The sequence below is a fragment of the Phymastichus coffea genome, unplaced genomic scaffold (genome assembly GCF_024137745.1).
Source record: "Phymastichus coffea isolate CEN01 unplaced genomic scaffold, Cenicafe_Pcof_1.1 PCOF00008, whole genome shotgun sequence".
In the NCBI taxonomy this organism is placed as follows: Eukaryota; Metazoa; Arthropoda; class Insecta; order Hymenoptera; family Eulophidae; genus Phymastichus; species Phymastichus coffea.
The window spans coordinates 7,964,715-7,989,838 of record NW_026706819.1 but is presented as its reverse complement, the minus strand read 5'-3'; the positions used below and the strand labels follow the sequence as shown (position 1 = coordinate 7,989,838).

Genomic DNA, 25,124 nt, shown 5'->3' with positions numbered 1-25,124 from the left:
AATAATAAAATTACAAACTCAAACGACATTGCAGAACAAATGAATACATTTTTCAGTACAGTAGGCAAACAGATATGTAATAATATTAGACAACCAATAAATAGTAACATTACTCTACCATCTATGAACAACAACAGTATTTTTCTACATTTAACAAATAGAATAGAAGTTCAACAAACAATAAGGAAAATGGGCAACAAAAATGGAGGATCTGACGGCATCAACACTCAGGTACTAAAAATGATAATAAACCATATAAGTGATCCGTTGACCTATATCTTTAATTTATGCTTACAAAAAGAAATATGGCCTGACGAATTAAAAAGTGCTGAAATTATTCCTATCCACAAAACTAAAGAGAAGTATCTACCAACAAACTATAGACCTATATCTTTAATATCAAATATCGCCAAAATTTTTGAAAAATTAATACAAATCAGGATTACAAGTTTTTTCAACAAACATAATTTATTTTCTAATAAACAATTTGGTTTTAGAAAAGGTCTTAGCACCAAAAATGCCCTATACTACCTAACTAACTCAATATACAATCAACTAGACAAAAGTAAATCAATAGCAGCAACTTTCTTGGATCTAGCGAAAGCTTTTGACACTGTGGACCACAAAATTCTACTCAATAAACTCTATAGATATGGAATTAGAGGTAGTGCGTATGAACTTATAAAAAGCTATCTAAGTAATAGAAAACAAAGAGTTAAAATTAATGGTGAATATAGTCAATATCAACACGTCAACATTGGCGTACCACAAGGTACAATATTGGGACCTTTATTTTTCATAATCTACATTAATGATATGTTACAATTGCTACCAAATGATAATGTGTTGGCTTTTGCTGATGACACGGTAATTATCGTGAAAGGCGAAACATGGCATGAAGTCGAAAGAAATATGAACTTCTACTTAAACAAAATATCCATTTGGCTAGCATTGAATAAACTGTCACTAAACATTGACAAAACAGTATACATGGCATTTGGAAATAACTGCAATAGCAACTCAACATATCTACATATAAATATAAAGGGTGCATCCATTCGAAAAGTTGATAACACTAAGTACCTTGGAGTGCATTTCGATAGCCATATGAGATGGGACATGCATACAAACATGCTATACAATAGACTAAAATATCTAACTTATATTTTCTATAAATTATCTAGGATAATGAGCACAGATAATCTACGTATGATTTACTATGCACTTTTCCATAGCATAACAACATACGGTATTATAGCATGGGGTGGAGCATACATTGGAAGACTCAAATATATACAAACTCTACAAACACGACTATTACAAATAATAAATAAAAACAAGTTTATAAATGAAAAAAATCCACTAAACATAGATCAAACATTCACCATGGAATCTCTAGTGTATCACTATGTCAACCTGCAAGATATGTTCCTGAAGAAAAATTCCGTAAGAAGGAAAAAAACTATACAGCCCCTTAAAAGAAAATTAACAATCAGCATTAAAGATAGCTATACAAGAGCTTTAGCCACCTTCAATCAACTACCTTCTCACCTCAAAACTTTAAATAGCAATACAAAAACAATAAAGGACAAAATAAAAAAATGGATAAAAGGCCATCCATTCTTGATACAGAAATACAATGAACCACAAAATACATTGCAACAATTTACAACAAATATATTACAAACTAAAGCAACAAGGGAACTTTAATAATAGTCTAAATTCAGCATTGGAAGTCCATGAGGATGTGGATAAGGATAAGTTTCTCTTGGATGTAAGGACATATTTGTGTTCACAAGGCACTTGTACACTTTATCACAATCGTTCTCATCGTCGAATGTCTGAATATAACATGAAAAAAATTAATGTATCAGATAACTACAGAAAAATAATAGAAACAATTGCAAATGTGATTAACATAGCATGGAACTAACAACGGATAACTATTAATACCAAAACAAAAAACGGACTCAAAGAGGGAAAAAGAAACGAAACTTACATTCTAACAAAAAAAGATACAACCAACATAAATTTCATTAATAAATGTGAATATTGCACATACAAACAATTAATTGGTAAAAAACATATACATTTCATAAAAGAAGAAAACAAAGAAGATCACAAAGAACCAAATACAGATAAAGTAAGATATAAACCCATAGAAACAGTATTTAAACAAATAGATGATATTGCAGACAATAATAGTATGCAAATAGAAACAAGTAAACCAAAAAATACACTAGAAAAACCGATTCTACAAACAAATAATATTCGAATGACCTATGGAGACATCAATTATCTTGGAAACAATAAAGCATTATTATACTTTTATAGAGGTATCAGAGGATATCAAACTTTCACTAATTCATTGTACTCACTTGAACAACAACCTAAATATAAAGATTTGATAGTCTTAGATGACATAGTATTCACAGCAACATGTAAATGTGATTCACATAGACAGCATACTGAAATGTTCCCTCACTATAGAGTCACGTGTGCTACAGGACTTACTTGTCCTGTTAGACTAAATACATACGAAAGAATATCATATGCAAGAAAAATGAAAGCATCAATGACGACAATCGTAACGGCCAGACAAATGTTAATCAGATATTGGAGATAGAAGAACAAAATCGAAGATATTTGGTGAAGTAAGCTTTTATAGGAAGCATTCTTGCTACCAATATTAAGCCATACTTCATCATTGAAATATTATAATCTATTATACAAACCGACTCTTAGTTTTAAGTTTTTTGTTTTTTTTTTAATTTTTTTCTTAATTTTCTTTGTTTTTTTTTTATTTTTTTCTTAATTTTCTTTAAGTGTTTAGTAGTTTTAAAATACCAGACCATCGAACAGGTTTATCCTCTGCCGGGCTACAAATTTGTAATGTAAAATTGTATAATTATTACTACTTATTGTAATATTTTGTACTATACTCTGGTTAATAATAATAATAATAATTTCTCTCTGAAATACCGCCTGTTAAAAATCAGCCAAAAATTTGACAATTTTTTTTTCCCTTAATTTTTGCGAGGAGTGTATTTCAAGGAAAGTCAGTAAGAACGATGTTGAATGTATATACAAGATTAAGTAATGGAATTCATAGAATCAAACAATTTGTACGTTATACATTTTATTCGATAAGTTTAATCGATATCTTGATTGAATGGAAATAAAAGTTAATCTGTGAAAGGATACCAAACATATATAAATGGAATGAAATTATTATTTCTGCCTCCACCTTACTCACATGATCTCCGCCATCAGACATTCCTAGAAATTTTCATATAATATACAAAAAAAGGTTGCAATATATATACCAAAAATATTTAAAAAATAAAAAATTTTAAAAATATAAAAATCAAGATAACATTGCATGAATTCGTTATAAAATTAAATTCTTTTCAAGAGATCGGTTTGATTATAAACTCAACAATTTCTCAACTTTGTCACAGTTGATCCATATTATAGAGATCATATGTATGCATGTATATGTGTATGTATACGTGTACATATTATCTTGAATTCTGTTATTGAATTAAATTGTAGAAAAGATAAAAAAAAAATTTTTGATTCAAAATTTTTCAATATGTTTATTTTTGATAGTGTTATAATATGACACTGTGTATTTATTTATTGCTTATATTTTGTTTTAGTCTGAAACGAAACATCGTCGAGTAAACTATCGATAGTTTATATTATATATTGTAACGGGGTAGTTATCTAGCAAAAATGAGAAATTTATTAAAGCACAAACTCTCACGATGCAGAGCTAACCGCCGTTCCGTTAAACACGTACTCGTATGGTTATACGTGTATTCGCCTTTATGTTTGATATTTTCGTTTCAGTGTCTTCCTTTCAACCGAGTTGAACTCACCTTAAGTCACTTGACTTGTGACACTCGATCTATTTTGAGTATGAATGACTTAATGCCTAATCCGCCTAATCCCCTAAACGAAATCGGATTAAGACTTAAGCCTTTATAGATCTATTACGTTAATAGGAAACAAAATGATGTAAACGGCGAATAAAATTAAAAAAGTTTAAAACTACAGTCTTTTATGGACCGAAAGACTAACGCATAGGATTCACAATTATTGATTATAATTCGGTGAGAGAGAGAGAGAGAGAGAGAGAATTCGAAAATTGCCGCGAAATCTAAAGCTCGGCACAAATACAAAAAATTACGCTCGCGATAGACAAAATACTGTCGAAAGTATTTTATCGCGCAATAATAAAGAGAGCTACACCTACCCTGCGGTGCAATTACGGTGATCAGCCGTAATTGTTGTTGAAGAAAATCAACGGTCGATGCTCCTCTAATTTATCAGCTGCGCTGCCTCGCTCCCCAATCTGTTGCTATTTGCTGCTGCTACAATGCTGCTGCTTGCTGCCGCTATAATGCTGCTGCACTCACGTATAAAATAGTCCCAGGAAACTTTATAAGGAACGGCGAAAGAGTGCAAAACAAGTTGGCGGTATTCTCGCGAAAGCAGATGAGGCTTAACTGAATATTCAAACCCTCGCGCGCCCCCTCCTCTCTCTTAGTCGTTTGAACTAACATCGCGAGTAGATGAATCGCGATCGTATAAATTATGAATCGTATTAATTATTAATTATTAAGATCATAGATATTAATAGAATCGACTACCGTTGCAATATGATATATGATATATATAACATATCAGATAAATACGATGTAGAAAGGAATCGTGAAACTTACGAGATGAAAACTGTAACTCATAAAAAAGATTATTGTTTAACACACGCTGAAAATCGTTCAAAATTGGGTTTATTGTACCAAGAACAGAAAAAACATTTAATTGAAATTACCAGTACTTTGTAACCGAGGGATCTTCCTCGACGGGAAAAAGGAGGGTACGGGATGGAGATTGTCTGAGTAAGCAGGACAGCGCAATGCCATTTAATTATTAATTGCATAATCACATGGTTTATCAATATCAGGATTTGGTTCCGGTGGTCTCCGATTGGCCAGCCTGCAAGAAATGAATAAACTAATTGTATTATAATTATATAAATATGTCCGCCACGGTTGGTGTGTGTTGGTGTGCGTGTGCATGTGTATTATAAAGTGCTGACCAGTTCTAGTTGGTGTAATATGTTACTGTTTAAATGACTATTGCGACCACGGACGGAGCGCCGTCTGTGGGAAAAACAGTTATCCTTGAATCAGCGAAGTCCTGGTACACCAGTACTTCGTTGATTCCAGAGTGCATGCGCGGGCTGGGCTGGAGTGTAGAGCGGTGTCAGCCTCTCCTTCTCACGACGGGGCGCTGCCGTGAGGCATCGGAGGGTGACGAAGTTGACCCGTATCTGCTGCGCCAGGGACGAGGCAACTGCGGCCCGGTCGGTCAGTGTCGTGGGTCCCTTCTACTACACAACGGAGTACCGCTGTAAAGGAGAGTGGGTAAACGTGCAACTAACTAGCCTTTAGGGCACCAAGAACTCGTTAGACCCGGCTCCGGTCGGTGTCGCAGGTACGCGTCGCGGTATGGATCTGACCATGCGGTGCGCCACGAGCAATCTCTCAGGAGGTTTCACTTGATGCGCCGAACTCAGTTAACACTATACCACTTGAAGCACCGAGGCGAAGAGGTCTGAGTCGGAGCATCGATCGGACTGACTCGAAGTTTCTTGGTCAAGTCTATTTGTAGACACGGATGAGCGTTCGCTGCGGTGGTGGCGGCACCGGTGTTCCCTCTGACGGGCGAAGAGCGCCTTGCGCGAAACCTCGCAGTGCGCTGGGTTACGGTACTGGAGAGGTTCGTCGCCACTTTGGAAAAGCTAATAAATACCTATTTTATATATAGAGTCGACAATGAGCGTTTACCAAAAAGAGTTTGTGGAAATGGTAAAAATAAGCAAGAACAGTGCATATTCAATTACTTTACTTTGTAATGAGTTCTATTTATTAAAGGCACTCACTTGTCCGAGCCGCCATCGAGGGCGCAAGGGCGACACCGATCGGCTCGTGAACAGCCGGATGAACTGTGCGCACACGCGAAGAGAAAGAGAATAAGAGTTAAAATTAGGCGATCGTTCGATCACCGGCGACCAAGGTGCATCAACCTAGGACAACCGGTAAAAAATATCTCCGAAGTACAAGGAAAAAGAAGCAAGGAGAGGCGAGCTAAGTGATTGAGTGGAAAGTGAGGACAGAAAGCACGAAGTCGCCAATGTTCGTAATCAAGTAAGCTGGCCAGCACGTAATCGGAAAAGTTCGCGCCCGATCTTCCGCCGCGAATGTGTCCCGCAATCTTGCGTTATTAGTTCGCGTTAGCTGTAGGGTACACTCCCTCTTCACCGCGATTCGGCGTTCGTAACGTAGAAACTCTTGGTTCGATTGATATAAATTTCGTTTTTTTAACTGACTATTTTTCCACTCCGCTGAATGAAACGTAGAGGTCTACAGCATACATGTTCGTCATTTTGTTTTGCTCGAACCCAGCTCAATGATGTTTCCTGTCGAATCATAATCTGCACACACCTTGGGATATGTGCGGTTTACGATTCGAGTACCCGCGAACTCATAATTTCGCGCACCCTTTCAGAGAGGCCGCCATACTGTGAGCAATAACATAAGACTCCTCAAACGTTCTTGCATGTTAACGGGGATCACAGAGGAACCAATGGCAGTGCATACGCAATAATGACGCACGACAGACCTTTTCGTGCCCTCGACGACAAATATTTCGATATTTGCCACGTGCGCACGCCAATAACTCACATATCCCGCTACATGGCAGATGGAGCATAGACGAGCGGCATAACATATCATAAACAAGTATGGTATAGCATGTAAACAGAGACGCAGCAATCGACTGGAACCAGCGCGCGAGAAAGAAGGCAAGAAGTAAATAAAACGAATATGTTCGCACGCGACTGACATGAGTGCTAAACTGCGACCTGTTGTCATAATAATATGCGCTCGCTTAAGCCATATAAAAACGTATTAGTATTGTTGCCACCAAAAATCTATATCCTTAGCCAGAAGCGAGTACTAATAATAACAGCGTGGATGCACAGGAAAGAGTATAAATACGTATAAGCTTACAGAAAATAAATAACAATAGCTCGCGCGAGCAGTACCAATACGCACTGTTCCCTTTTTTTTGTAAATTCAATTTCTGGTTAATTTCGTTATAAAAGCCTTGCGGTTTGGCTCTTCGTATTAATTACATAAGTTAATTAAAAGAATTCCTTCTTTACCGAGAAAACTAAACAACAGTTGGTTCAAGCGTCCGCAACATTTTCCCCTACAAACAGTATAGACCATAGGCAGCACAATTATAGTGAAAGAAGGCGAAACAAGGCGAAACAAGAGGTCATAAGCATGTCCAAAAGCAATTTGATTACTAAATATGAAATTGACAACATAAATACAGACAAGCACTTACATGCAGAGGAGAATAGCGAATCGCAAGTATACGATTAGGCAAATAATAACCACTTATGTTTGGTACTGATAAATATCGATTATATATAAAAGCTAGTAAGCGGAATAACAAAAATATCATAGACGAACTCATACGCAAATGGAAAATCCTAACACAGAAATAGGTGATCACGCAAAAGGATGAAGAATTAAATAAGCACCTCCAACAGTTAGAATTACGTCCGATGAGCATCAATTTACAATAACAGACAGATTTCACAGCTAGCTATTGAGGAATTATTTTTTAAGTGAGTTTGAGCATTCAATAAATACAATAGCTAACGTCAGAAGAAGAATCGAATTAAAATCACAGCTAATAACTTCGTTATGTGCAGAAAACATAGCCAACGAAAAAATAGAAGAGCACGCACTGCAGGATACAAGAGCGTGTAGCATCAACAGAGCAACAGCTCGAGAAAATAAAACAAATACCAAACATAAGAACCACAAGTTCAGCCGACTCAACGTAAACAGAGCGCAGAGGTGTGACATTTCAGGTCACCTTCACATGTCATTACGACATGTGACTGCCTCAAAGCGCGCTCGCACCCGCATGGGACAGCCCGCGAGGGTGGCCGCTTTCGGCGCCGTCGTGACAGCCTCTTTTGGAAGGGGCAGACAGCAATGGCAGTCAAGATCTAATGCTGAAGTGACGTACTCAGGCCAGTGTAGTGGTTCATGGAACTAAGGATCGACGAATTCATAAGCAACAACTAGAGATATAGATGGCACAGTACGAGGATGGAAGCTGAAATTATCTGGCGAAAGAAACCCAAGTGTCGACAAATTCACAAATTCCTCTTGTAATTGAATAAACTAAGCAACGGCACCAGTCTTTCGGAAGACGAAATGTTATTGTCTGTATCGGAAGGCGGTTGCGATCACGACGCTCTCAGGAAGCTCGATTATAATCCGCTTAGCAAAAACATGGATGATGCACATAGTGCACCATATGGCCAGCCTCGCGGCTGGCCAGGTCACCTTGTGCAAAAATCTTTTGTCAAAGCGGCGGACAGTAATTGTCTTTCTCAACAGAGAGTGGAGACTTCTCAAACAAACACTTTGTTGTTTTGGGAGAGGATGTCGTAAACTTCTCTTACCTGTACGGGCATAAGCAAATGCAAATGCTGAAGTACAAAATGCGTCACCGATTGCCCTCGACAAGCAACTAATGCTAGTCGACCCGAAGTGAATGCAATGTGTATTTGAACGAAGACTTGCAATCACATGTGCGGATGTGTGTACCTTCACGTGGTGGGGCTGAAACCGCTGTTTCTGTAAAGAAACAGTAAGCAAAACACACAACGCTCGCCCCTAGGGCAAAAGGCCAATCGGCCAAACGAAAATAAACAACACGGACCATGACAGCACGTGGTGAGGTGCGGCCCGTAAACGCCCAAACATTCAACGTGGAGTCTACCACACCCCAAGAGCTCAACTCAAGCCCAGAAAAGCCAAAATCCGGGAATCACTTGAAGGGAAATCTCTTGGGATTGTGGTACCGCGCGCCCTCTTAGAGGACGGGAGACCGCTCCGGGAGCTAGTTGCAGAGGAACAATGGTCCCGGTAATCCGAATCTAATTCGGGTAGATAAGAAATTACTCCCTATCGACTGGCAATCGGTAGGTGCCACTATTGTGGGTAAAGAGTCGTGGCCGTGGTCATAGCAGCCACCCAAAGTTCTTTGCCTCGAGCTCCGGGAGTAAGGCCCGACACCTTTGTGTGAGAAAACACAATTTGAACGCTAATCTCGAACGCTAAAACACCTGATTTGAGCCTGGATCTCGGAAATTGATTTGAATGAGTGGCATGATTGGCACGAATATTGAAAACTGCCTGGGGAGTCGCCTTGTCGGCTAGGCGGGACCCCGCCCCTGACCCAAGTCAGAAAATTAATCGAAAGAGCAGAGATCAATATCAGCGAGTCATAAAAGCCTTCCATGGAAAGCGAAATCCGAGACTCGGGCAAAAATCAGAACACAACCTTTTCGAATAACGGACACCCACCAGCGTGAACGGGGATGACCGAAACGCAATGGGAAGACGTGCTTCGGCACGTCGAAGCGATGGACCTGTGAGTCGTGGTAGAAATCCCTTAATACAGGAACGCAGGGTGGGATGATCTTCGAACGCGAGCCCAGGAAGATAGGCTTAGCTGGTTGATCGTCTTAGGAATTTCCTCTGGCTGTCCTGGCTGAGTCTCTCCTCTGACACCCCAATTTGGGTTGGCCTCTGCGGGGTAGTGGTACCAGGTCAAGCAAATCTCGTAAGATTTGTATGCTGCGTGCTTCCGACGCGGCAGACGTCGGGGCAACTAGAGTCCCGTCGCGCCCAAACCGAGGGTCAAGCCTTTAGTTCCGCTCTCCTTGAGCGTCGAACCGTGAAAAGATCGGTACTCCTTTTGAGGAGGTCGCCGCCTTAGATCAAAAAGGTTCCGACTCGCTGAGTGCGTCAGGGTTGTCGTAGCAAACTTGACTTCCGGATCTCCAATGTATTTAAAAGCGAAGGGGTGAAAGACAGTGGGCTATGCCAACCTATTGGCGCTCAGAGAGAGGGGTGGAAATGTTTTGATTACGCTATACCACCCTCAAAACGGAAAAGTGTGAAACAACGCATACACTAGCTGTCTGTATCGGAAGTGTTGCTTGTCTCGCATTGACTTGGTTAGAGGCCAGGAAGAACGAGTGGCGATCTTTCGCTAAGTTTGAGACAGACGTGCAAGAAAGATTCGATACAAACGTGCAGCAGCAACAGCGCCTGATACGAGAGGTCCAAGATCACTACCAAAGTCCCGATGAACCAATTAACCATGGAATACGAGAGGCAGCTGGATCTACTGCATTCGAATCTCTTAGTGAAGATACAAGGTCTGGTGCACTGCTCGCAGACAATATCCACCAGGAAGCTTAACTCGATAGCTTTGGCAGCGCAACATACGTTGAACCAGAGAAAAGTTGAGTACATGATACCGGGTCCTCAGACTACCCTGCATCCAGAATTAGCATATCGCTCGCTGTCGAGTGATACCAAGAATAAGCGAACTAAAATCGGGGCGCTCAAAGCAGATAAACCTGAGATAAAGGATAGGTTGTACAGAATAGAGTGTAGATGGATAAGGTAGTCTGTGGAGCCACCAACCCCCCAACCGCAACTGCCGAGAGTGGAAGTATCGCATTAGCTGCGGCGTTGAGCAAGGCAAAGGTCGTAATAGTAAGCCCCTCGAACTAGCGCGATGAATGCATTAACTTTCTAACATGTGGAAACCGAGACTAGTCTGGGCCAGTCCAAACCCATGATTACCAAATCGACAAGAATGGTAATTGCCAGAAAAAGGAGATAGACTACGCCAAACCACTCAAATGCGCCGACAGGGGCATCGAATACGGCCATGGGAATTATGGCCGTATTCTACAGATCACCTTAAGTTTACATATAAACCTTGATACGGTGGACGCCGGTTCGTCAGGATTTCCGAATGGGAGTTGACTACTGATAATGGGGCACATTATGCTGCCCATGACGGTCGGCGGCCGAACGTTGCTGACGAGAGTAGCAGTTCTCTCTACTCTCGTCGAAGACTGCACATTGAGAGAAAATTTTATTAGGCAATTCCGGACAATACTGGATCCAGATAAAGATATATTGCTCCTCAAGGATTTATGCAAGACATCCTGCTGAGGTTACAGAACGCTAGGTATATTTCACGGTGCCCGAAATGGGAAACTATCTGTTCGTGTGGATGCCGTTCCCCTTGTCGGCACGACGTTCCAACGACTCGTCGATTAAATAATCGGCCTGGAATTGAATACATTTGCATTCTCATATTTGGATGATATAATAGTCACATCATCAGAGTTTTAGGAACACATACGACACGATAGGCTTGTACTACGAAGGCTTAACGCAACCAGTCTGGCGATTAACAGAAAAAAGAGCGAGTTCAGAAAGACGAAGGCTAAATATTTGAGATTGTTGATGAACCGGGAAGAAGTGAAGCTGGCTCCCGAGAAGATAAAGGCCGCCATATAGTACCCACGGCCGCCTAATCTCAAATAGTTGCGCACCTCCCTCAGCGTTATTTTCTTGTACCGATGCTCCCTATACGTTCCTGCCACGTGCTCTCGACCGTTGATTGAGTTTTCCGAAAAACATCGCGAGTACACCTGAGGTAAGGACTAAGAGGAGGCCTTCGAAAGTATCAAAGCCCTTATGGTGTCACCGCCCCGTTTACGCCCACTCTAGCCTGAGGAACTGTTCGTAATTTATTTTAAAAAATCCAAAATCACCAAAATGTAATTCTAAGTTATAAGAGGAAAACCTTGAGCTCATGTAAAAGTGTTATAATAAGCTGATGAAATTCTATTATTCTAATGAACAATTAATATATATGAATAATAATAATACTAATATGGATGTTTAATAGTATTAATCATTAATCTTTTATTAGGTAATAAAATAAAATGAACCTGATATCAATAGAGAGTAAAATTTTTCTATACGATGCAAATTGTACACTAGCTTAAGCTAATTCAAAATAATAATTTATTTTTTTCAATTAAACTTTAACTGAAATTAGTTTTAAGAATGTAAAGATAAATGTATGTAAAGATGTTACAATAGGTACTAGTTAACTTAAATTAAAATAAAATTCAGATCACAATAAACTATGCACGCATGATGACTTAACATGATACTACATCTGTATTATTAATGTGAGAACGTACATTGAAATATAAGTAAACTACGATATTATTTTAGATAAAATATTTACTTCTGCAAACGCATTTCCAATGAAATATTGAAATCAAGATTTTAATAAGTTATTAAAAATTAATTTTATTAGTTCTGTACCTTTAATATTTTCCGTCTATAGTACTACCTTTAATAGTTATATAAATATATTATTCCTTACTTTCTCGCAAAAACAAAAAAGTTTCAGCCAGAACATGAAACGGTAGCTATTCTTGCTGCTCAAAATAATAGATTTCATAAGATTATTATAATTAATTAAAATAAAAACAACAAATTTAAGAACTATTTATTCCTTAGAATTTAATTCAAACCCTTATTTTATAAAAGAATGTAATTTAACAATAATACATTTCATAAAATTGTTCAAACAAATTAAATTTATGAATTTAGATGTAGAATTTGAATTTTGATAGCAGATTTAAGTTTAGTATACCCGAAAAGGTATAATTTATAGTATGAAATATGTGTTCAATCTATTTGGTAAAACTAATAAAGCAGTTAAAATGATATCTAGCTATCCTCAATGTGTATACCGTTTACTAAAACTGACACGGTAGTATGGTAGGAGTAATTTCTAGAAGTTACCCGGGTTATAGGGATAGGTCGTAAGGTTACTAAGCACGCTAATATTGTGAAATTTAACTATTTTACGAAAAATCAGCCATTAAAATTAGTGATTAAACTTGTTATTTCTAGGGTCAAATGGGTTAGCATGTGGTTTGGTAGGAATGGTTTTTAGGCGCTAGGTGAGCAAGGGAGAAGGTAAAATAAGGCGTAGATAGGTAAGCACGCTTATGATTTGAAATTTAATTATTTAAAAAAAAATGAGCAACTGAACTCGTTCTCAGGGCTAGATGAGATAGCCTACTTATGGTTTGGTAAGGGTAATTTTAAGGGAATAGGTGGGTATAGGGGTAAGTGGGTGAAGATGGGTTAGGGGAAAGGTGGGTTGCCATGCTTATGATTTGGAATATAATTTTTCACAGAAAAATTTACGGCTGAGCTCTCTATTTACATAGCGGATTCAGCAAAAATAAAAAGACACGGATTCAATATTTTTGTGTTTTATCGATGTACAGAGTTTGGTTGCAATTGGTGTTTCATAGTTGGCTATGGTTACTTGTGATTGTAATTAATGCTTGAGGTAGGATAAAATTACGTGTGCTTGGCTGTAGTTGTCAAAAAGACTGACTCACTACTCTTGCTAAGAGGCAAAACGTTACGTGCGTAACGAGGGGATGGCGCGACAAACGCTTAAGGACCGCAAAAATGATCCCGCCCGCCTTGTTCTAAGAACGAAATGTACTCTGTGCGAATTCGTCGATGAAGCAGTAGGCTGAGCGGGTTTATCCCTAGGCACTTTCAAGCGACCGATCTTGACTACGAACATACTCGCCGCTAGTGGTACGAGCAGTAACGGTTTGAACTAGACCATGCTTACCTGGATGCACTGTAGAGATTCGCTCTAGTGGCCAACGACCGTCAGGCCAGAGAATAGATCAATTGGTGACGACAACGATGTCTCCAACTGCCAGTTCGGACGTTGAATGAGGGTATTTAGATACTCTCGGCTTCAGCAGCTCCAGAAGTTATTTTGTATGGCTCTGTGAGGTTCCCAGTGGAAGGCGTATTTCAACGAAGTGTCAAGGTTTGAAGGCTGCGGATAGGAGATCGTGGAGATCCCCGAGAGGAAGTAACGCGAGTTCATGGCCTTGAGATCGCTGAAGTCTGTAGAAGGCGGGGCAAGAGGACGGCTGTTTAACCCTTTAACGATGAAAAACGTCATTTTCTGAGAATGTTTTTGATTGCAAAATTCATTCGTAAAACGGAACAAAAAATTGATTGAAGGTGTCGTTCCTTATGTATTTGGGCGTGCTGAATCCAAATCCGGGCTCAAAATTGGAAATTTTTGTTTACAAAAGGAAAATATCGCGGTTTTTAATAAAAAAAATAGTGAAAAATTGAAATTCTTTCTTTTTAATGAATTTATTTTCTACCCCTAAACGCATCAAAATCGAAATCTTTCTTCAATCATGGGTGCACAAAATAGTTGAACTTTAATAGGACATTTTTATATTTGAGCTTTTTTTTCAAAATGACGGATAAAATGTCGAAATCTGAAAAAAATACTTTTCTCGTTATAATTTTTTTTATAAAATTTAGGTTTAGGAAAAAGTTTTATAGAACAAAAGTGTCTTATAATTCTTCAAGGAATACTCTCAAATTTTTTTCAAAGTTTATGGAGAAAATTTTTAATTTCAAAAAACCACAAATTTGAAATTTCCAAAAATTTTTCAAAAAAATATGAAAAAATTAGAGAGTATTCTTTGACTAATTCTAAGACTTTTTTGTTCTTATAAATTTTTCCTCTAAGCTTATAGTTTTCGAGAAAAAAATTATGAAATTTGTGCGAATTCTTTTGAACCGTTTCAACTTTTGAAACTTCCCAATACAATTTCGGGTCCAAATTGACAAGTTATTCAAATACAGTATCCTGAAATCTCGAGGTTTTCTGAACAATTTTTTTCTTTATCTATACTTGCAATGTCACGAAAACGATCGAGGCGTGCTGTTCCCCTGATCCTGAAAGTGATACTGAAGCATATACAACAGACGATGATGAGAACTGTATGATACCAAATGCAGATTATTCTGGTTCCTCAGATTCTGAAAATGATTCAGATACTGATTTGGATAATTATCGTGATGAAAAATTGCCAAAAGCTACTTTTACGACGGCTTTGAAAAGCTAACAAGCAAATCAAAGTAAGCTTCAAGAAGATTATAAATTTGAATAGGTAAATGGGAAAAGGATATATTCTGATGCGCTTGAAGATAAAATATTATTTCCTAGATCTACACAGAAAAAAATTAGGAAATGTGAGCCAAGAGAATTATTTGAACATTTTTTTTTCAAATGAAATGACAACGTGTATCATCGAGGCTTGTAAGGAAAATGGTTTTGATTTATCGGTAGTCGATCTAAATACATTCATCTAAATACATCCAAATGATAAGACTTGGCAAGTTCGTGCTTTATTTCAAAACTATTTCAAAAAAATATTCTGAAGTTTAGCTTCTGGAGATCAGTTTTATCAGTGGATGAAATGATGGCTTAATCGTATGCTAGAACGTGCTTGAAACAGTTCATTCGTGGAAAACCTACGCGATTCGGTCATAAATTTGTGCATTGCTGATGGATATTTATTGAGTGTAGACTTATAACTATATATACTTACTACATAACTTATAACTATATAGAGTGGAAAAAACTCTGTATTAGGAGATAAGTTATTCAAATGTGCATTAGGATCTCGCGTAGTTTTACATTTATTGAAACCTATCTGTGAATTAACATCTGATGCAAAAATTTCTCGTTATCATCTTTATTTTGACAATTATTTTACAAATTCAGATTTTGTTGTGCATTTAAAATAGTTAAAATTGAAATCTACTGAAACTGGTAGAGACAACCGTGTCAAAGAAAAAAATGTCATCAATAAAAAGTCTCCACGTGGCACATATGCAGTAAAGCATGAGGAAACTCTGGAATAAATTACATCACTGTAATGGATTCGAAGCCGGTGTTGATATTATCTACATCTGCAGGGGTAATTATCATCAGCAAAGAGATATAGTTCGATCAAAAAAGAAAAAATTGAAATACCGGTTACGCAAGCTATTTACCTTTACAATCACTTCATGGGTGGAGTCGATGTGCACGATGGGTACTGTAATAAATTGTGTGCCAAGTATTCGTTCAAAGAAATGGACATGAGTGGTTTTTGTTAGACTTATCGAAACAACAATTACAAATGCAGTTATAATATCCAATGGTGTTGATGATAGTGGAAAGAAAGTTGGAACTAAAGAATTTGCAATATCAATAGCTAAAAGTTACATTCATGACGCTAAAAAAATCAAGAGAAACACACAATACTTCGACAAGAAAACCAAAAAATGTGTTACACTTGCTCAATAAGAACATACATATACTGTGAAAACTGCAATTCGTTTTTTTGCGGTACATGTATGAAACAAAAGCATTCGAATGTCTGAATACAGTAAGAGGCAAGGAGATTCACTATACGACGGTGGTCCGATAAGTACTTAGCCTCACCGCCCGATGGCGCCACTCTCGCAAAAGAAATATTCGATTACGTAGTAGAACCTTCTCGATAGTTATTTTCAAGATTTTAGCCGGATCGGAGTTGTAGTTTATTTTTGAGAGCGTGTGAAAGCAAGTGTGTCCGTTGATTTTTGAAAAATGGAAAAAGAGCAGTATCGGTCGGTGAATAGATTCTTGTTTTTGGAAGGGAAATCGCGCAGCGAAATCAAAAAGCGCTTGGATGCTGTGTACGGTGACTCTTCTCTTTGGATGGCGACCGTCAAAAATTGGTTTAACGAGTTTCAACGTGGTCGCACGTCGATTTTTGAAGAGCCACGTCCAGGTGCTCCAAAAACGGTTACCACGGAGGATAACGTGACAAAAATTCACGATCTCGTATTGGCAGATCGACGATTGAAGGTGCGCGAGATAGCTAAGATCGTAGGCATCTCAAAAGACCGCGTGGGTCATGTCCTGCATGAAATTTTGGGCATGAGAAAGCTATCGGCGCGATGGGTACCGCGTTTGCTCACTCCGGACAACAAGTGCAACCGTGAGACAACTTCAGAGCAATATCTGACGCTGTTTAAGCGCAATCCGAAGGAGTTTCTGCGTCGTTTCGTGACAGTCGATGAAACATGGATCCACTGGTATACACCAGAGACCAAGGAACAGTCGAAACAGTGGACTTTACCCGGCGAAAGTGCTCCGAAGAAGGCGAAGACTGCCCCATCGGCCGGAAAGGTGATGGCCACCGTTTTCTGGGATTCACAAGATGTGATCTACATTGACTACCTGGAGAGGGGTAAAACGATCACAGGGCTGTACTATGCCAAATTATTGGGCCGATTCGACGTCGAATTGCAGAAAAAACGGCCCCATTTGGCGAAAAAGAAAGTGCTCTTCCACCATGACAACGCACCGGCTCACACCTCCGCCTCGCCATGGCCAAATTGGTCGAATTAGGCTACGAACTGCTGCCCCATCCACCGTATTCTCCAGATTTAGCCCCGTGCGACTTCTTTTTGTTTCCAAACTTGAAAAAGTCACTCGCCGAGCAGAAATTTGAGTCGAATGAGGAGGTAATCGCTGCCACGGAAGCGTACTTTTCAGACCTCGAGGAAACGTATTTTTCAGATGGGTTAAAGAAGTTGGAGCATCGTTGGGCCAAGTGTATCGAACTAAAAGGAGACTATTTTGAAAAATAAAACGCCACTTTTCCAAAATTTTCGTTTTTCTTTTGTAAGCTAAATACTTATCGGACCACTCTCGTAAACAAACTGCCCGAAGGAGACAAAATTTTACCGTGTCCACGCCACTGTCTCTAGATTGCGCTAAAAGTAATATCTCAATATAAACTGAAAGTAGGCATATTTGATAGGCATTCAGGTCATTTTCTGTATTTAGAGCCTCTTGGAGAATGAAAATGCCGTACGCTTGGACCCGAAATTGTTGGGAAGTTTCAAAAGTTGAAACGGTTGAAAAGAATTCGCACAAATTTGATGATTTTTTTCTCGAAAACTATAAGCTTAGAGGAAAAATTTATAAGAACAAAAAAGTCTTAGAATTTGTCAAAGAATACTCTCTAATTTTTTTATATTTTTTTAAATAATTTTGGATATTTCAAATTTGTGGTTTTTTGAAATCAAAAATTTTCTCCACAAACTCTGAAAAAAATTTAAAAGTATTCCTTGAAGAATTATAAGACACTTTTGTTCTATAAAACTTTTTCCTAAACCTCATTATTTTATAAAAAAAAATTGTAACGAGAAAAGTATTTTTTTCAGATTTGGACATTTTATCCGTCATTTTGAAAAAAAGCTCAAATATAAAAATGTCCTATTAAAGTTCAACTATTTTGTGCACCCATGATTGAAGATAGATTTCGATTTTGATGCGTTTAGGGGTAGAAAAAAAATTCATTAAAAAGAAAGAATTTCAATTTTTCACTATTTTTTATAAAAAAACCGCGATATTTTTTTTTGTAAAAAAAAACTTCCAATTTTGAACTCGGATTTGGATTCAGCACGCCGAAATACATGTATTTCCTCATATACGAGGTGTGTTCAAAAAATAACGAGAATTTTCGTTTTATGAAAAAAATATTTATTTATTCATCTACATTAATGTTGTCGCCTTCAAAGTAGTCCCCTTCGGATACAATACACTTATGCCAACGCTTTTTCCAATCCTCGAAACACTTTTGAAACTGGATCTTTGTAATAGCTTTTAGCTCTTTCAGCGATTTGGTTTTAATGTCATCTATGCTTGTAAAACGACGGCCTTTTAATGTTCTCTTTATTTTTGGAAATAGAAAAAAGTCACATGGAGCCATATCTGGCGAATATGGAGGCTGAGGCATCGTTACAGTTTCGTTTTTGGCCAAAAATTCACGAACAAGCAATGAAGTGTGAGCAGGCGCATTATCGTGGTGCAAAAGCCATGAATTGTTTTGCCACAAATCCGGGCGTTTTTTTCGGATTGCTTCACGCAAACGACGTTGAACTTGTAGGTAGTACTGCTTATTGATTGTTTGACCTAGTGGCAAGAATTCATAATGCACTATGCCATTAAAATCGAAGAATACAGTGAGCATAACCTTCACATTCGACCGCACTTGTCGAGCCTTTTTCGGTCTTGGCGATCCAGAATGCCTCCACTGGGACGATTGAGCTTTAGTTTCGACATCATATCCGTAAACCCATGTTTCGTCACCTGTTATAAAACGTTTTAGTAGTTCTGCATCGTTATTGACTTCATTTAGCGACTCCTGAGCAACTTCCATTCGCCGCTGTTTTCGTTTGAAATTCAACAATTTTGGAACGAATTTTACTGCCACACGTTTCATACCCAAAACATTCGAAAAAATTTGATGGCATGAGCCAACTGATATGCCAACATCATCAGCGACTTCTCTGATTGTGATTCGGCGATCGTTCATAACCATTTCTTTCACTTTTTTCACGTTTTCATCGGTTGTTGATGTGCTTGGGCGTCCGGGTTGTTCGTCATCTTCAACGTTTCCGTGGCCATCTTGGAAACGCTTATACCACTCATAAATCCTTGCTTTACTCATAGCAGACTCACTATATGCCTTTGTTAACATTTGACAAACTTTACTACACTTTATTTCATTTTTTACGCAAAATTTAATACAAATTCTTTGATCCATTTTTTTTCACAAACGAAAATCGCCGAGCTCGAAAAACACGTCTAACGTTAGCGGCTGCCACTTAAAAAGTAAGCAATGAATATTGCTGAAAATTTTATCGTACTTCAGGGGCATGTGTACCAACATAATAAAAAAAAAATTTATACTAGCGGACTCTCCAAACCCGCGAAATTTCAAAATTCTCGTTACTTTTTGAACACACCTCGTATAAGGAAAGATACCTCAGATCAATTTTTTTTCGTTTTACAAATGAATTTTGCGATCAAAAACATGCTTAGAAAATAAGGTTTTTCGTCGTTAGAGGGTTAAGACAATCTGTGGTAAAATACTATTAGTCAAGTAGCTAAAATGTTATTTTCTTAACAGATTTAAAAAAATCATTTTAATTTTTATAATGTGTAACGATTAATAGCTAAAGCTCAAGGCCATGTTCTAGTAACGCAAAATCAAAGAAAAATTTTTGGTACCTTTAAAATTTTGTTTTTTAAAATGATTTAAATTATTCATGTTTTTTGTTTATTATTTTTTCTTTTTTATTTTTTTTTTAACTTTTTTTTTTTTTTTTTATTCGTGTTTCTTTACAGAGTGTATGATTTTATTACTATAAGAAAAAATTGAAAATTTGAAAAATGAAGTTTGTTTGTATTACTGAAATATTAGTTAACATCTATTTCTAACTATTAGGAGTTACATTTCAAAAAATTTCTTTATGTCAAAAGAGTATGATATATTAATTATTGAAAAAGATGAACATTTTCATTGCTAGTTTCTAAAAACTGAGAATAGATGTAAATGGAAGTATAATTATTATATTGCGTACTTATTAAATGTATTTTCTGTACAAATATTTTATTCACAAAATCTGTGTAATTAATTCCACTTTTACTTTAAAAGAATAATTTGTTTTCACGAATATCTATCGCCCAAATATAGTTACATTACATTATCAAGAGTTTAGTCTAATTTATAAAGACGACGTGTTTATTTATAAAATGTTTAGACTAAACTCTTGATAACGTAATGTAACTATATTTCTGGAAAATTATTATATTAAAAAAAATAGTATTCTGTCATATCGGTAGCGGACTCAACCAAAGGCGGCGATAAATAAACCCCCCTTACCCTAGTCTGCAAAGTGTAATGGACAGTGAAAAAAAAAATACCATTCGAAACATCTCTAATTGAACCCTCCAAAAATGCTCAATATTTTAATTGAACCCCTTCAGTTGTCCCAAAAAAAATTAAAAACTATGATGATTTTTTCGTTTTTTGCAACTGCGATATCTTTAGTAATACTTAATATTTTTGCAAAAGAAACAAGGCAAAAAATTGAACCTTTGCTCGTTTTAATTGCACCCCTCTCACTTTTTCAAAATTATTAATATATATGTCAAAAACAACAATCTAACTTTATTGTATGTTCTTTTCAAATAGATTATTAGGTTATTGGGTTATTTGGAAAGAACATACAATAAAGTTAGATTGTTGTTTTTGACATATATATTAATAATTTTGAAAAAGTGAGAGGGGTGCAATTAAAACGAGCAAAGGTTCAATTTTTTGCCTTGTTTCTTTTACAAAAATATTAAGTATTACTAAAGATATCGCAGTTACAAAAAACGAAAAAATTATCATAGTTTTTAATTTTTTTTGGGACAACTGAAGGGGTTCAATTAAAATAATGAGCATTTTTGGAGGGTTCAATTAGAGATGTTTTGAATGGTATTTTTTATTTTTACTGTCCATTACACTTTGCAGGCTAGGGTAAGGGAGGTGATAAATAATGACAAATACATTATATCAATTAAGTACATAATTTTACAACCGTTGGTACTACAGTTAGTTCAAGGTACAAAAATGGTTTACTAATATGGATGCACACACACACACACACACACACACACACACACACACACACACACACACACACACACACACACACACACACACACGCGCGCGCGCGCGCACGCGCACGCACACACACACGCACACACACACACACACACATAACTGCTTATATGATACGTCACGTATTGACATGACATATATTTTAAAACATTATTTTCAAACATTTATTTAAAAAAAACTAATAGACTGCATGATCTGAAATGCATTCATAGTACTTTGATCGATAAAAACTATCAATTTATATTTTTCTTCTCGAGTTGCGAACATTTCTCGCAGTTAAACTTTGAAACAAATTTGACCCATTAATTTATGTTGATTTATATATCTATAGAAGGGTAGGGCAAGCCCTTTGTACAAAATGATTATGCCAATTATCCCTAGCTATAAATACCTAAAAAACTGCTTTTATTAGAGTTCAAATTGTTATGAATCTTATTATCATGTATTTGGATATTTATCAATTGAAATTATTTTATTTATGTAGTGCACTTTTAAATATTTAATTTTGCCAATAATATTGATACTACTTAAACAGCAAATTAAATATGTTTTACATTATTTTAGTATTTAAATGACGAAGAAATTGAGTTAGATATAACTAAACAAAGAATAATAATTGAACAAAAAATTTATCATCAAGAGAAAGAAAAACGCCAGAATATGAAATATGCTTCACTGATTATTGAGCATAGTTTATATATACTCTGGAGTCATTTAGATTTCTATACTATACAAACAGTAGCTCAATCTAAATCACATTGTAAGTATATTTTAACAATAAGTAATATAATCATCAATATTTCTAAGAAGTATTATATTTTTAAATATTCATTTTAGTATCCTCTGTTAATCTGGATGATAGTTCACTGGAACTAAAAAAGTTGAATGAATCGTTTCCAGAATTGAAAAAAGGGCTTGTGTCTATTTTCACAGATAGTTTTGCTACAAAACTTTTAGAAATACATAGAGAATATTCAATAGCAGATCAAACCTTCATTGAGTCACTTATTAGAAGAATAAAAAGATTTTTGCAATTCATTGTCACTTAGTAACAGTCAATATCATTTTTCTTAATATTAAAAATGTATATTTTTTCTATCATATAATAAAACTTCTAAAAAGAATATTTTTGGAACAATTTTATTTATAAAACGTAGCACTTTATGCACTCAAAATTGATTACAAATGTTATCTTTATGTTTATAAAACTTTAAGTTTATTAATTATTTTTTAATTATGTTCAATAATTATTTTTTAAGGTAACTTTGTACAATAACATTATGATTTTATAATTTTATACAATAATTGATTATTGTACAAAATTACAAATGACTAATTATTTTTCAATGCTCTAATTGATTTTTATTTCAAATGAATAATAAATTAATTTGTAGCTTTTTTCTTTTTTTAAGAATCAATCACTGCTTCATCCCATGGTCCATAGATGTTTTCTTTATATTTTTGCCATTTGATATACCATAAAGGACATATAAAATGTACAAAAACCGTAATTGTAATAAACACACAAGATAAAATAGGTGATATTTGCCACATCATAAATAAAGTACCAAACAATAATGAAATTGACAGGAAAAGTTTATAATTAAGCTTAGATAATAAAAATGGAAGTAATACAAAACATTGAACTGCTACAGTAAGTAAAGAAAATGCATGTAAAGGGGTAGATAATCTGGATGTCAACATGAGCGATCCAAAAATGGAAGATGTTATGGATAATGATTCTGAAATGGATATATTGGTTGAATCATATTTACTAAATATTAAATGAATCAGAAACATAAAAACAGTCATTGTATAAATTGTATCAGTACTAATAGTTTCAGTTAAAGTTTTCAATACTGATGATAAAATATAACCAAATGTCAAAAATATGAGTACTGTTCGTAAATCCTTTGATATTTTCTCAAATACTTTGCAAGTCTTGATGATGTACCTTACATATCCAACCACTGTTAGAAATGTACTTGAGACAAAAATAACATTTGGAGTTATCCATTCATTATTTAACCAGATAAATATAATAACAAATAATATAACCATGCTCAGTTGTGTTGAAATACTTGCTGCTAAATTAATAGCTTCATCTATAGTTACAGAATTAGGTTTAATGTTTTTACGAAGTTCTTCTAAGAATGAATGATCTGTGTAATTATCAGGCCAACCATAATTTTCATATAACTTTTTTTTTCTAATGTTATATTGCATTCTGAATTGTTACATGTGTTCTAATTAAGATACATCAAATAGTTAGTTGACTACTAAATGAAATTTTTTAATAAAAATTCAGCTTCTTCAAAATTGTTTGAAAAACATATTATGAAACTATAAATATCCATAAAGTATTAGTTTTTTCCTAAAAGTTGAACATCCACTTTCCTAAAATAAAAATTGTCACATAAGAGTTCATATGTATATACGAATTGAATAAGTCAAGATATTACCATCGTCAGTCCATTTCGTTTAAAATATTATTAGTTAACAAAGTACGATTACAAGCTTGAGTTCGACAGCTTTGCAAATTGGACATCCATCGGTTTAGTGATTTGATCATTTGTAAAATACTTCGTAATTATTTATGCAAAAGCTACACATGTCTGAAGTTCTAGAATGGCGCTGGACCGAGCTAAGTAATAATTTACACTAATATTTCTTGTAATAAACCTGAATAGACAGAAAAATATGCCATTACATTTGTTTTTATCATGGAGACAGTCTCCATCAGGCTGGAGTTTCGATAGTTTACTTTGGAAAAAAGGCTCCCTGAAGTTGTATACGCAGCCTACTTCCGTACGCTCTACCGAGCAACTGTTTTCTATTCCTCTCATTCCATGTTTCTCGCTCTCAAGTGCAATTTGGCGCGAAGTCACAGGCTACTATTTTTCTCTGAAATTACATGAGCTGAGCTTACGAGTAAAATTCAGACATTTAGAAGGCATTTATTAATCATTTTCAGGTGGAATATTATTATTATTCATCTTAAAATCGAGGCTAAACTGATAGTGGTAAGAATAATCAAAATTTGTATATGCATGTCATTTTATGATTTTTATTTACATGCATGGAATTATTTTAAATTGAAGAAATGGTGTTTTAACAATGTTTTAAATAAATTTACGGTGGTTTATGGAAATGAACGTATAATTTTATGTACAAAAACCTCTTCCTGATATTAATTTTTTAATTACAAACATATAATTGTTATCCATTTTAACATATGGGTTAGGTCAATCGAAAGATATCTTTGTTTTTTTTTTTTATGTTATTCTAAGTATACTAATCGTAACTTATTTTTAATAGACATATGTATAGAATATTTTTTGTTCATAAAAATTATACATATTTTGTGTAATATTATAATATTGACATATTTGACACGTAAATCTCGGCTAAATAATTAATTATATTTTTTGTTGTGTTTTTATCAAATTCTACATTATAGTATCGTGTATAATTTGCAGTAATATTGTGTGGGCAAATTAATTCAATCAATTAATTATTTTTTAATTACTGCAAATAAAATGGTGATTGAGTAACATTTAGACAATTAAAAACTCATAACTGGCACGGAAAGATTTCTTTGTAAGTATATAGAACTCAACTCAATTTTTAGACGAAACGTAAAAAGCTTCTTGTTTAGTCCAAGTTAATTTATTGTTGTTATATTTTTATTAATTTTTCGTAACTATGCACATTTGCTTTT

At 35.6% G+C, this 25,124-nt stretch overlaps 2 protein-coding genes across 3 annotated transcripts in view; one reads left to right on the top strand and one right to left on the bottom strand.

Moving 5' to 3' along the window:
- Window positions 1-22,519, top strand: part of LOC131669819 (nuclear pore complex protein Nup205) — a 188,283-nt gene extending 165,764 nt beyond the window's left edge. For both annotated transcript variants that reach the window (XM_058944994.1, XM_058944986.1), the window contains 2 exons: window positions 21,968-22,163; window positions 22,241-22,519. In XM_058944994.1, coding sequence (XP_058800977.1) covers window positions 21,968-22,163; window positions 22,241-22,452 — 408 coding nt within the window. In that variant the 3' untranslated portion in view covers window positions 22,453-22,519. The remainder of the gene's footprint in view (window positions 1-21,967; window positions 22,164-22,240) is intronic.
- A 26-nt stretch (window positions 22,520-22,545) lies between these two features.
- Window positions 22,546-24,152, bottom strand: LOC131669839 (phosphatidylinositol N-acetylglucosaminyltransferase subunit C). The gene is made up of 2 exons (XM_058945012.1): window positions 23,866-24,152; window positions 22,546-23,800 (listed from the first exon to the last, which is right to left on the bottom strand). Exon 2 carries the CDS (start codon window positions 23,627-23,629, stop codon window positions 22,811-22,813), a length of 819 nt encoding a protein of 272 aa, XP_058800995.1. The 5' UTR covers window positions 23,630-23,800; window positions 23,866-24,152; the 3' UTR covers window positions 22,546-22,810.
- Between the last annotated feature and the right edge of the window lie 972 nt (window positions 24,153-25,124).